Here is a 13,975-nt window from a genome sequence, read left to right as displayed (position 1 = left end):
AGTTTTGATTACTGTAGCTTTGCAGTGAGTTTTGAAATCAGGGAGTGTGAGTCCTCCAGCTTTGTTCTTTTTCAAGATTGTTTTGGCTCTTCCGGGTCCCTTGAGATTCCATAAGAATTTTAGGATGTTTTTCTGCCAAAAACATCATTGGGATTTTGGTAGTGATTGCATTGACTCTTCAGATCACTTTGGGTAGTATTGATATCTTAACGATATTAACTCTCCTAATCCATAGACACCAGATGTCATTCTGCTTATTTATGTCTTGTTTAATTTCTTTCAGCACTGTTTTATAGTTTTCAGTGTACAAGTCTATCACTTCCTTGTTAGATATATGCTTAAGTATTTTATTCTTGATGCTAATGTAAATGGAACTGTGTTTGTAATTTCCTTTTTGGGTTGCTCACTGTGAGGATATAGAAATGCAACTGAGTTTTATGTGTTGACTTGCTATCCTGCTATTTTGCTGACTTTGTTCTAACATCGTTTCTGTGGAATCAGTTTTCTGTGTCATCTGCGAACAGAGATAATTTATTTATTCCTTTTCAATTTACATGCTTTTCATTTCTTTTTCTTGCCTAATTGCTCTGGTTAGAACCTCTAGTACTCTGTTGAATAGAAATGGTGATAGTGGGCATCCTTGTCTGTTCTTGATCTTGAAAGAAAAGCTTTCAGTCTTTCACCGTTGAGTGTGATGTTTGCCGTGGGTTTTTCCTGTATGGCTTTTCTTGTACTGAGGTGGTTTCCTGGTTTCTAGGGTATGAGAAATGTACTTGGTCCTTGTCCCTAGTTTACGGGCAAGGAGCTCCTAAAACCCTGGGAATTTCCTGAGTGATAGGAGTGTCTTGTCATTCATTAGGACGTGATTTAGGGTGGGGGCCCTGATAGCCTCAGGATGGGGCTGGTCACTGGAAAGACAAAGAGATTAGAGGCTTGGAGCTTTCAGTCCCACCCCCTGACCTTAAGGGAGGGATGAGGGGCAGGAAGTTGAACTACTGTCCAACAACTGCCAATGATTTAATCAACTGTGCCTATGCAATGAAGCCTCCATAAAACCCCGAAAGGATGGGGTTCAGAGAGCTCTCAGATCAGATTTGGGGGAGTGGCTCCTGGAGAGCGCGGAAGCTCCGCACCCGTCCCCGTGCCTCGCCCTGTGCATCCTTCTGGCTGTTCCGGAATTAATCGGGGAAGTTAAATGTTTCTCTGAGTTCTGTGAGCTGCTGTAGCAAATTGATCGAATTGAGGAGGGGGTTGTGAGCCTCCAGTCTATAGCCGTGGGTCAGAAGCAGGTGTCAACCTGGACTGGCAACTGGCATTGGAGTGGGGTGGTGGGCAGTCTTGTAGGACTGAGCCCTTACCCTGTGGGGTCTGACGCTACCTGCAGGGAGATGGTGTCAGAATTGAGTTAATAGCTTGGTAGTATGGGAAAAAGCATACCAGGTACCTCCTATTTCTAGTTTGTTGAATATATTTATGGTAAAAGGATTTTCTACTTTGTCAGATGCCTTTTCTGCATCCACTGATATGACCGCATGTCTTTCTTTTGTTCTGTTAATGTGGTTCATCACGTTGATTGATTGTTCATCTTTTTATTCCAAGAATAACTCCCACTTGGTCATGGTGCATAAGCCTTTTAATATGCTGCTGCATTTGGTTTGCTAGTATTTTGTTGAGGAGTTTTGTGTCAGTATTCTTAGGGGACGTTGGTCCTTCGTCGTCTTTTCTTGTAGTCTCTTTGCCTTGCTTTGGCATTAGGGTAAGTTGACCTCCTAGAACGAGTTAGGAAATGTTCCCTCTTCAGTTTTTTGGAAAAGTTGGGGAAGGATTGGTGTTAGTTCTTCTTTAAATATTTGGTAGAATTCACCAGTGAAGCTGTCAGGTCCAGGACTGTTCTTTGTCGGGGAGCTTTTTTTTTTTTTATTACTGATTCACTTTCCTTACTAGTTATAGGTCTATTCAGATTGTCTGTTTCTTAGTGACTTAGTCTTGGTAGATTCTGTGTTTCTAGGAATTTGTGCATTTCATCTAGGTTATCCGGTTTGTTGGTGTACAATGGTTTATAGTAGTCTCTTACTGACTTCTGTGAAATCAGTGGTAATGCTCCCACTCCCATGTCTGATTTTAGTCATTTGAGCCTTTCCTTTTTTCTTAGTCCATCTATAGCTAAAAGTTTGTGAGTTTTGTTGATCTTTTCAACAAAAATGGTTTCAGTGATTTTTCTCTATTGTTTTTCTATTCTCTGTTTTGTTTATCTCTGCTTTAGTCTTTATTATTTCCTTCTGCTAGCTTTGGGTTTTATTTGTTTTTCTAGTTTCTTAAGTCGTATAGTTAGGCTGTTGATTTGAGATCTTTCTTTTTTAAAAAAATTTATTTTATTTATTTTTGGCTGCGTTGGGTCTTTGTTGTCGAACGCGGGCTTTCTCTAGTTGCGTTGAGCGGGGGCTACTCTTCGTTGTGGCGCACGTGCTTCTCATGGCGGTGGCTTCTCTTGTTGCGGAGCACAGGCTCTAGGTGCACGGACTTCAGTAGTTGAGACACGTGGGCTCAGTAGTTGTGGCTCACGGGCTCTGGAGCGCAGGCTCAGTAGTTGTGGCGCACGGGCTTAGTTGCTCCGTGGCATGTGGGATCTTCCCGGACAAGAGCCAGAATCCTTGTCCCCTGTGTTGGCAGGCAGATTCTTAACCACTGCACCACCAGGGAAGCCCCGAGATCTTTCTTACTTTTTTTTTTGTTTGTTTGTTTTTGTTTTTGTTTTTTTGCGGTACGCGGGCCTCTCACTGCTGTGGCCTCTCCCGCTGCGGAGCACAGGCTCCGGACACGCAGGCCCAGCAGCCGTGGCTCACGGGCCCAGCCGCTCCGCGGCACGTGGGATCTTCCCGGACCGGGGCACGAACCCGCGTCCCCTGCATCGGCAGGTGGACTCTCAACCACTGCGCCACCAGGGAAGCCCTTTCTTACTTTTTAAGGGAAGCATTTATAGCTGTAAATTTCTCCCTTAGCTTTGCTTTCTCTACATCCCTTAGGTCTTGGTATGTTGGTCTTTGTTTTTGTTTGTCTTCAAGTATTTTCTAATTTACATTGTGATTTCTTCTTTGATACACTGTTTAAGAGTGTGTTGTTGAATTTCCACACGTTGTGAATTTTCCAGTTTTCCTCCTCTTGTTAATTTCTAACTTGATCCTGCTGCGGTCGCAGAAGATATTTTGTATGATATCTGTCCTTTAAAATCGATCGAGACTTACCGTGGGGCCTGATGGTTGGGAGGGCAGAGTTTTAACCGCTGCGGCACCAGGGACGTCCCCCCTTGGGTGTTTCGTCACATCTTATGTATCCATTCACCTGTTGTTGGACATTGGGTTGTTTCTGCGTCATGGCTATCCTGGACATTCATGCACAGGTTATAGGTTTTGAAGATACTGAATTGGTCATTTTGTTCTGGCCACAGCACGGAGAAGTTTTCAAGTCTGTGTATGTTGAAGCATCATCAGAATAAACTGTCAGCAGGGCCCGGGAGATGCCCCACCTTAAAGGGTTCTGGCTTCTGTCCGGTTCCGTGTCCTGCGCAAGCAGAGCTTGGTTGCCCTGCATTGCCCGCGAGGCGCAGGCGATGGGGGTGAATGTGCCGTCGGCTCAGCTGGGAGGATGTGCTCCCTGCTGTCAGCAGCAGGGTCCTGATGGCAGCTGGGAGACCGGGAGGCTCCCTCCCACCAAGCGGAAGCACCTTTCCAGGGCGTTCCGGGGCGCTGTGTGTGGGGAGAGCTGGGCTGGCTGGTGACGTCCCCGGGGGAGGTGGGACCTGCAGGTGGTGGCTCTGGGTGGCTTATTGGAGTCCAGGAATGACGTGGCAGCACTGGGGCCCGAGGGAGGGCCACCTGCTGGCTCTGGCAAGGGCGCCGGGCAGCCCAGGGCCAAGCGCGGGGTGGTGGCAGCACAGAGGGGCTCTGTGACCTCACAGAGGTCCATCCCGCTGGGGGTCCTCCTCTGCTCACACAGAAGTGTTCATGTTGGATTTTTGTGCGTTTCAACCTGTTTCACATTTTCCTTTCTGGCTCCCCCAAATGGAAGAAATATTTCATTTCTTGCATTCTGGTCTTTGATTCGTCTAGAACATACAGCTGTGTCCCCGGTGGTGTTGGCCTGGGTGTCTGGCTGGACGCGTCTCCCGTCTCAGATGTGAGTGGCCAAAGCTCTCGGGCCCGAGATGCAGCAAACCCAGGTCTCTGCTCTGCCCCTCGGGCAGCGGGACTCGGGGAGCCTGTGAGATGCAGCAGATGTCGTACCTGGGGGCGGCAGGGATGTGGAGAATGCGCCGCACACGGGCCTGGGTCGCGGCTCCTCCGGAGCATACAGTCATGGTGACAGACGGCAGGCCGGTCCCCGCCGGGATTGCCGCAGTGAGCATCAGGGTCGCACCCGGGCGCTGCGGGGATCCCGTCAGGGACCCTCCTCGCCTCCCCTTTGTCGTCCCACCCCCATCAGGAAGGGAGGGCGCAGGGCCAGCAGGCGGCCGGGCCCCTTCCGGGCAGGGTCCCTGAGTGCCCACTGGGTGGCCTGTTCTAGGCTCTGCTGGGCCACTTGTCCTTGCAGCCACGAGGCCCAACGGGAGGGAGAGGCCTGGCGCAGGGCAACGGGGACTTGGGGGTGTGCGGTGCTGCTGGGCGTGTTAGGTCCTGGGGCTGCGCGACCTGGTACCCCGAGCTCAGAACAGCTGGAGACGGAGTCTGCAGTGGGAGCTCCGGGGGAGAAAGGTCTGGGTCTTCTGGCCGCACACTCCTCCCTCCGGCTTCATGGGCACCTCCCCTCTGTGTCCGCCTGTCTTTCCTCCTCTTCTTACAAGGACATGTCATTGGATATAGGGCCACTCTCGAGCCCCTTACTTCCTCACGTCTGTGAAGACACTTTTCCGGGTAAGGTCCCATCTGCAGATTCCAGGGTCTAGGCGTGGACATGTCTCGGGCCAGCACCCAGCCCCCTACAATCGACTACACTCAGGTCCGATCCCCCCCGCACCCTGTGGGTGTGGTCTGCCCCCGGGAGGTGCCCTGCGCACAGGGTCCCTGCGGGCCTCTGGCGTGGAGCTTTGCGGCAGACGCTGTGCAGGTTTGCAGGGAGCCCAGGGCCCTCGCAGTGTTTGGGTCGGGGTCCCGTGCGGAGCTCTGAGGGGTGGGACCGTGGATCGGATGGTGGAAGGCGGATTCACACCAGGCCCCACGCAGAGGTGTGGGGGACGGGGACCTGGGGGCTGAAGCTAGTGCTGCGGCCAGGCTGGCGGTCAGGGGCATCGCCTGGGCCGGCTACTCGCGCACAGATTGCGGGTCTGGGTGGCACGTCCGTGGGTCTTCCTGAAGGGAGCAGGCCCAGCAGGGGCTAAGCATGGTCGAGACCTTCAGCCCTCCCGAGGACAGTGGGGTCCTGTTGCCCACTGCCCCGTCGGCCCCCTCTGACGGCCGCTGTCCTTAACATCTGGCCGCACTCCCCTCAGTGTGACCGGACCCCTGTCGGCCACTCCTGCCGGCCCCTCCTCCACTGGGGCTCTTCCCAGGGACCTGACTCCAGCCTGGGGGCTGGGGGTGGTTGTCAGCTGGAGCGAGCCCCCAGCAGGGCGGCCTCCCTGGGAATGTTGGGTAGTGACTGTGTGCCTGGCCGGGAATCAGGCAGGTGTCCAGGCAGCAGCCGCAGCTCTGCCAGTGGAGCAGATGACAGACCCGTTAGCTACTGCCTTTCCTTACCTGTAAAATGGGGTAATGGGACTGTGACTCAGACACTGTTTGTAAAGCACTGAGACCTCCGTGGAGCGAGTGGTTATTCAGCGTGTTTTAAAGGACAGTTGGGGGCACTTACAGGGCAGAATAAATGCAATAAACGAAGCCCTCTCGGTCACTCGGGAGTGTCCCTGTGGGTGGTGAAGTTGGCCCCAGGAGGGCTTCCTGGAGGAGGAGTCTCGTTGGAGGCCCTGTCACACGGAGTTAGCCGTGGACACTGCGGGTGCTCGAGTGACCCCCGGGAAGGGGTGTGGGAAGGAGGGCTGCAGCGTCAACACCAGGTTCCGGCCGGGGCAGGGCTGGCGGGTCTGGACTCAGCCGGGCTTCTCAGTCCTTAAAGGCCTCGGAGAAAATGCAAATCTGGGGGTTTGGTGCTGGATCCCGTCTTAAAAGCCGCCAGTGTCCTGCGAGGTCCTGGGAACCTGGTGCTGGCAGCCTGTGTGCTTCGTGTCATCGGTCCCGGCCTGTCCACACGCTCAAGCGACAGAGGTGTCCCTGGACTGTTGGGTGGGCTGGCTGGTGTAGGAACCCCGCTCCAGCCTGCTCCCAGGGAGAGGCGTCCCACATTCAGGGGGCAGGCAGTGCTGCAGAGGACCCTGCTTGTCACCTGGGTGGCCCTTGTGTGGCTCTGGGGCCGAGCCTGGCACCCAGGGCAGGACCCCCAGGGTCGGGGAGATTGTATCTGGGCCAGGACCCTTCAGGTCTGGAGGTGGAGTCTGGCTAGGAGGATGACGGCTGGCTTTGTCTGCAGCTGTGCCCCCTGCCAGCCCCTGTGGGCTGGGCCAGGCTTCCTCACCTGTCAGGAGCCCCAGGCCTTTGGGGGCTTCCGACGCCCTCTTACTCCCAATCAGTGGCAGCGGTGTGGGGGTGGCAGCCTGGCCCTGCTCTCCCTGCAGCTGGGCCCCAAGCCATTTCCTCTCCTATTCTGGGGCCAGAAAGCTCTCACAGCCTGAGGTGTTAAAGGCAAGTACCTGGATACACGCGAGTCAGCCTATGGGAGAGTGAGCGGAAGGGAGACTCACCTGGGCTCTCACCTGGGCATGTACGTCCGGAAGCCCAGAGGAGTGGTGACCACGGAGTGGGGCCGGGTTGGGGCTGGTGGGGACAGCCATGGGCTGCAGGGGCCACGGTGGGTTGCGGGGGAAGGGGCATCCCCGCCAGTGGCTGTGGGAGAGGAGGGGGCTCACGCTGGGCCCCCTGCCCACCCGCCTCTCTCGTTCACGCTCCCACCCGCTGTGCCCGGAGCTGCTGTCCCGCCTGTTCTCTGGCTCTGAAGCTTCGCGTGCCTCCCGGACACACGCTGGGCGACCACCCAGAAGCAGAGCTGGTCCTGGAGGGGCCTTGGCTGGGGCACGTCTCCCGCGGCCACGACCCACCAGGGAAACCAGGGGTCGCTCCGTGCGATGGTGGCTCCTGAACGCGCGTTTGTGAGAGCCCAGAGGGCGGGGCCGCCATGCTGCCGGGTCCACACCCCGGCTCCGGGCAGGTGAGGCAGCTTCCTGTGCCTTGGTTTCCCCTGCTGTGAAAGGGGTCTGGAGTGACCGCCCCCTCGGGTGCTGTGTGGGCACTAGCAGAGCTAGAAGGGCTCCGGGAACAGGCTGAGTACCCAGCTCGCCGCCTCCCCTGCCCCCGCTGGTGGATCAAGGGCGAGGAAGTTGCCCCCGTCGTGCGCTCATGGCCACCCAGCGTCCTCAGAGTGAGAGGACGAGAACGAGGCCCAGCGTGGGTGGGGGGCTGGGGGTGGGCCAGGCGGTCGAGCAGGTGTGGGTGGACCGGTTACCACCGAATCCTTCCAGGAGGACGGACGCCTGCTATTTCCTGGTGTTTATTAGGTGTGTGTACTGTTTTATTAACAATCCAGTTTCAGGAAATTCTGTGGCGGTCCAGTGGTTAGGACTCTGCGCTTTCACTGCCGGGGCCCGGATTTGATCCCTGATCGGGGAACTAGGATCCAGCAAGCCCTGCAGAATGACCAAAAAAAAAAAAGAAAAAAGAAAAAAATCCAGTTCTGTTCAGCTTTGTCTCAAATTATCTGCAATAACCCGGAACAGCTACTTTTCCACCTAAAATGGACTTCCGGTGAAATGCACAGTCTCCTGGTTCAGCTTGGGTTTTCTAGAGTTCTGCAAAGCTGGGTGTTTGGAATGACTGGAGGAGAGATGGCTGAAGGGCAGCAGCGGTGACACCAACGCGTCTTTTGCGGGTTCTCCCCTTGGACTCAGGATAAATCTGCATTTCCCATCGAAGCCCACTGTGGATGTGATGGTTCCACGATTTTATAGTCTTAGGGTTATGCCAGCTTCTCCTGTAAAAGCCAAACGATAAATATTTGGGGCTCTTTGGGCCATTTAGCCTCTGTCTTGGGCTCTCGGCTGCCGTGTGGTGTCGAAGCAGCCCCAGTACGGCAGCGGGGGAGCAGGGCTGTGCTACCGCGAGGTGTTCTCGATGGGTACTTTCACAGCTTCTGGGGACTTTCTACTCCATTGGCACTTCTGGAGTTGTACTGAGTTTCAAACACCCTCGCACGGTCACTCGATGCGGGTCAGAGAAGCTCCACGGTGACTTCCGCCCGGAGCAAGGGAAGGAGCTGGAGTCCAGACCCAGAGCTTTGGCGCGGACTCTGTCGGGAACACAGGTAAGCGCAGACTCCTGAGCCGGCTGCCTGCCTAGAATCGATCAGAGGAGGGAGGCCTGAGGGTGGGGGAGAGAAGTTTCCAGCATGTTCCGTGCCCCCAGCGTGAAGCCTGGCCACACAGCCTGAGCAACAAGCCCTAGGGGCTCCAGGGAGGGGAGCCGAGTCCCCTCGTGATTTTGGAATTGGAGGGAAGCCTAAAGCCGGCCAAGGCCGGATGCCGGGTGTAGTGGGTCCTGGGGCAGGTGTCGGCGGTCCGGGGTCCACTCTGGCCACGGCCGGCACGACACAGGCCGTGTGGGGGGCCCACCTCCCACCTCAGCCTGGAGCAGGTGCGGTTCCAGGCTGGTCACCCCGATACTTGCCTCCTTGGGAGCTCGGTTCCCCCATTTCTGCCCTTCCCGCTGGCCCCCCACCCCCCCGAGTAGCAGCAGCATCAAGACACACCTCCTGACCTGGGTTCGCTGCCTCATTGACTGGAGCCAGGCCTCTCTCCTTCCCCTCCCCCCAGGCCACAGTGCCCAGGCCTTGGGACCCGTGAGCATTCACGTTGGACCCATTCTTGGCCTCAGCGATGCAGGTCGGAGGTCACCCGCATGGTGGCCGCGGCATCCCCGCATCCCGGCCGGTAAGCCTGATGTGGTGGCCCCAGGCCCCGCCGGGCTCCGTTCCCCATGGACGCTGCGTTTGAGCAGCTCCGGGAGGCCGAGCCGCTGCCCTGGGCTCCCTTCAGGTCCATTTCAATGCAGAGATGCTTGTGGTCCTGTGACGTCAGCTCCTCGACATCCAGGCCGTGTTTTAGCTGGTGCCTCAGCTGCCGGCTCCAGCTTCCCAGGGGAGCCGGGTACCACCCGGGCCTGGAGACATGAGGAGGCAGGGATGTGAGAGGCGGGGGACAGGCCGGCCAGCCTTCCTTTAAATATCTCCCCTGGTGTGTGAGCCCCCCTTGCCTGTTGTCGGGTCCAAGGGGAGCAGGGGGCAGCGTCGGCACATTCAGGGAAGGAGGATGCCTCCTTTCGTGCCCACTGCTCCGTAGAGCATAAAGGATCCGGCCGAGGAGGCAGTGGAAGAAAGCCCGGTAAGTGATGCGCATCTCCCGGCGGGGCAGCCGCGATGGTCCGCGTCTCGGCTGTGTGGCACCCGGCCTGCAGCCTCCCTGCTGCACAGATGCTCCAAACACAGGCGCGCTGGTGCCACCGGCCCCGGGCAGGGATGTGGCCGCAGCAGCTCCGAGTGCGCAGGGGGAACAGCGCCGAGGGGTGACAGGTTTTAGAAAAACAAGCCCCAGGGGAGCGTGCCCAGCGAGGGATGCGGCTGACGCGGGGGGAGGGGGTGGGTGGGGAGGAAACCTGCCCCTGAAATCGGACGGTATGTGACCGAGGCCCGGCCGCGCGGCTGGTTGGCTCTGGGAGCAGCCTCGTTTTCATGTGGCAGCCTGGCCGGGGGGCCCTGCTCTCTCCCTTGGAGTTTTGCTGCCAGGGCTTAGCGGCGAAGGGTCTGGAGTGAGCGTGCATGTGTGTTGCCTGCTCTCCGCTCCGCGTTGCTGCCGCCTGCGTGTGGGCAGCGCCACGATGGGGCCGCCCGGGGCCCCCGGCTGCCCAGGCTGCCCGCGGCCGGCACCTGTTTCCCAGCCCTGAGCCCCATGCGCAGAGCGGCTGTGCTCCCGCAGCCCCGGCGGTCCTGGCTCTGGCTCTGGCTCCGCGTTGAGGGCAGGCAGGTCGTGTCGGCGTCTGGCTTCTCCGCCCGGGCCTGGGAGGTCGGCGGCCGGGTCCCTGTTCTGACATGACTGGAGGTAGACTCGGACGCTCCGGGGCTGCACGTAGCTCGCGGGGAGGTGGGGATGTGGGTGCTTTTCTGACGTCCATTTTGCAGAAGGTGTTTTTGTAAAAATCAAAAACACCAGCCCCCGCCCACCCAAGGCTGGTGGGGAGCAGGGCGGGTGGGCTGCTGGGTGGTGGGTTCCCCCCCATGTGGACGGTGCTGGGGTGACGGGGAGGCTGTTCTGCCAGAGCCACCCCTCCCCCAGGAGCAGAAGGACTGTGTACCGGCCACCCTGCAGCCAGCCCGGGATGCGGGGGTGACTCATTTGTTTTGGATCCTAGAATCAGAACGTAGGGTGCATTGGAGGGGTGCATGGGAAAGGGAGATGGAGCGGGTGTTGGCGCACACGGGCACCGGCCAAGGAGCAGAAATTAGCTGTGTCATAGTTTCTTCAGGATGTCTTGGCCTCTTTCCTTTCACGCGATCACACGCTGCCCGTGCAGGGCTGGTGGGACCCTCAGGGCAGACACGCTGCCCAAAGACCCAGGACGTGACTTCCAGGCCTCAGGGTCTCGGCTGGGTTTAGTCAAAGCCGTGAATGGGGGACAGGTGGGAGGAGTGAACGCCCCCAAAGCCACAGCCATCCTGTGTTGATGCTGCCAGGTGGGGCAGTGGCAGGGCCCACCTGTATCCATGTGGCTTCACCACTCTCCTGTCTCTGCTGCGTCAGCCACGACGGGCCGCCTTCACAAAGTTCAGAGCTGCTGACAGTTACGTAAGGAGTGTGAGCTCCGTAACCTTCCAGACTTTACTGCCAGGGCTGCCTATTTATCAGTCGGTCACACGGAGCGGCCGGGAGCCCCTCCGGGTGGATGTCACCCTCCGCCCCCCGTCCCTGGGCACCGACCTGGGGGCCCCGTCAGGGTCGTCTGTCGTCCCTGCGGAGACGTCCTGCTTCAGAAGCTCCCCGTGTTCCCGTCTTGTTCCCTTTAACATTTGAGCAGTGGGGGGGGGGTTGTGTTTACCCCCCAGGACGGAGCGGATCCCATGCAGTCCAGCCCCCTGGAGGCCCATCCTCCTCGGAGCTCTGGTCGGAGAGTGTGCCTGGCTCAGGCTCCAGGCCCCACTGAGCATCCGAAGGCCTGGGGAGCAGTTGTTTCCTGCTGTCTTGGGGCTGTCATGGGGCTGTCGTGGCGGGCGGAGGATGCCCTAAGCGCTGCCCGCCAGAGCCAGGGCCCAGCGACGCCCAGCCCCGCGGAGGACCAGCCCTCTTTCCGGGTGTCGTGTCTCTGTTTACATCACAGAACAGAGAACGATTCTTTTCCATGTTTCCCTGCCTCGCTCTCTGGGAAAGGCGCGTTTGGGGGCTGGCGGGGCTGGCCGCCCCCTTGGTGGATCCCTGCTGCCGCTGGGCCTTTGCTCGTCTTTTCCCTCCACTCTTGCAGGGCAGGCGGGGCTTGGGGCTACGGCTCCACAAGGGTCGGATGGGCGTTTCATGTTCTAGTGGGGTCCCCGGCTCCCAGCCCAGGGGTGGGCACCAAGCAGGCTCTCTGTCCATAAGAGCTTGTTGCTTTGTGGGAGGGGCAGGAAAAGCTTTGTCCAGAATCAGCCATCTGCACCAGTTACCCAGTGTTTGAGTTGTTTTGGTCACGAAATCATGGCTGACATCATCCGATTGGGAGGTGGCGCCACAAAGTCCCCGCCGTGTGTGTGGACGTGGCGGTTTATTTTAGGATCGTCCTGAAATGTAGAGTAGGCCACCTCGTTGGTGCCTGGCTGCTTCTCCTCCGTGTCTCTGAGGCCTCCACCCAGGCCCAGCCGGATTCTGATCCCCCCCAGAAAGCCGAACCATGAGCCGGTGGGTCGCCGTTTCCTCCAAGAGAGATTCCAGATCAGGAGAGGCAAGGACGCCGAGTTGACAACTGACGAGCCTTTCTCGGTAGTTATTTCAAAGGTGCCGAACCGTGGTCTGACAGCTGTGGAGGCTGTTTCAGCTTCATTTCAGTCCATGATCATTTATTGGGTGAACAGGAGATTGTACACGCGATGCTGGGGTGGGGTGGGGTGGAGGGGACCCTGAATTTGCATTTTATTGTTTAGTTTGCATGTGTCTGGTCTTTTCTTTTTAATTAACAAGTTTATTTATTTATTTATGGCTGCATTGAGTCTTCATTGCTGTACATGGGCTCTCTCTAGTTACGGCGAGTGGGGGCTACTCTTCGTGGGGGCGTGTGGGCTTTTCATTGTGGTGGCTTCTCTTGTTGCGGAACATGGCCTCTAGGTGCGTGGGCTTCAGTAGTTGTGGTGCGTGGGCTCAGTAGTTGTGGCTCGTGGGCTCTAGAGCTCAGGCTCAGTAGTTGTGGTGCACGGGATTATTTGCTCCGCAGCATGTGGGATCTTCCCGGACCAGGGCTCGAACCCATGTGCCCTGCATTGGCAGGTGGATTCTTAACCACTGTGCCACCAGGGAAGTCCCTGGTCTTTTTTTTTTTTTTTAAAGTTTATTTATTTATTTGTTTTTGGCTGAGTTGGGTCTTTGTTGCGGTGCGCGGGCTTCTCATTGCAGCGGCTTCTCTTGTTGCGGAGCACGGACTCTGGGCATGCGGGCTCAGTAGCTGTGGCTCGCGGGCTGTAGAGCGCAGGCTCCGTAGTTGGGGCGCATGGGCTTAGTTGCTCCGCGGCATGTGGGGTCTTCCCGGACCAGGGCTCGAACCCGTGTGCCCTGCATTGGCAGGCGGATTCTTAACCACTCTGCCACCAGGGAAGCCCTCCCTGGTCTTTTCAAAGTCTGCTTTTTTGCCTGTGTCTTCTGTGGGAAGTTTAAGAAGAGTTGACTTGTGGCAGTGGGGAGCATCTGTGTGTGGGTGCGGCGAAGAGCGCCTGGGAGGGAGAGCTGGGGTCAGCACCCCAGGGCTGCCCTGGTCAAATGGCCCCGTGGCCGCCTGCCCTGCACCTGTTTCCTTTTCTGTGATGTGGGCTTGTTGAGAGGATGGAACAAGGTTGTGTCAAACGTGGAGGAGCTGGGCATCCCGTCCTGGTCAGGAGATGCACATGTGTACAGTTTGCGTTGTATATTGTTTTCATACCTTGCATTTAATTTTGAGTTTTATGTTTCTATTTTAAGGTGTTGAATAGTCCATGTGGTTTAAAGGGAGAGAACAGGTGTCGCCACCCCTCTGCCACCCTTGGCATGTATTTCCAGATTTCCGGATCACACTTTTCCGTTGGGGGTGTTACTTGTTCCGCTCTGCCTCTGGACACGTCAGCTCAGCTCTCCCTCCCTCCCTCTACCCCCAGTAGGGTTGTTTTGTCATTGACTGTATCTCGTGGTCATGAGCCACCAGCATTAGACTTCCTGTCTTGTACAACTTGTAGTTTTTCTTGCTGTTAATACTTGTCTTGATTTTCGTCCTTGCAGTTTTCTAGAAGTCCTGCCTCATATTTGCCCATTATCTTCCCAGCGCAGGGACAGCCCTCCCGGGGCCCCCCAGGCCCTGAACAGCATGCCCAGGACCTCCCTTTGCCTTCATCCCGCAATCTCCTGCCACTCTGCTCTGCCCGCCGCCTCCATCCCTGGCTCCCCTGTTCCCTTTCTTGGCTTCATCTCTGGTTAAGACGTCCTCCAGAGATGTTCTGAAAGAGGGGCCCCGGGGTTGGGGGTGGGAGGTAAGGCTTTAGAGACCTGGAGTGGAAGTGCTTTTACTTGAGTGGAACATGGGTGATAGTTTAGCTGGGTATGGAAGCCTGTTAGAATCGCCCCCCTCAGCACCTTGGAGGAACCGACTGTGGTCCACTAGTTTCTGGTCTGATGGCAAAGTCA

General features: G+C 57.1%; 1 protein-coding gene across 7 annotated transcripts in view; it reads left to right on the top strand.

The window, feature by feature from the left end:
- PRKCZ (protein kinase C zeta) overlaps positions 1–13,975 on the top strand; it is a 98,336-nt gene that overhangs the window by 12,156 nt on the left and 72,205 nt on the right. The window contains exon 1 of one of the 7 annotated variants that reach the window (XM_049700545.1): positions 9,194–9,472. The exons of 4 other annotated variants lie outside the window; for them this stretch is intronic. Coding sequence is in view for 1 of the 3 variants with exons in the window: in XM_049700540.1 (XP_049556497.1) it covers positions 10,177–10,186 (10 nt within the window). In the remaining 2 variants the exon portion in view is untranslated. Of the gene's footprint in view, positions 1–9,193; positions 9,473–9,849; positions 10,187–13,975 lie in introns of those variants that run through there. 2 more of the 7 variants (XM_049700550.1, XM_049700540.1) reach the window with 2 other exon arrangements.

This window comes from Orcinus orca, chromosome 1 (genome assembly GCF_937001465.1).
Source record: "Orcinus orca chromosome 1, mOrcOrc1.1, whole genome shotgun sequence".
NCBI lineage: Eukaryota > Metazoa > Chordata > Mammalia > Artiodactyla > Delphinidae > Orcinus > Orcinus orca.
This window is presented reverse-complemented; position numbering and strand designations above follow the sequence as displayed.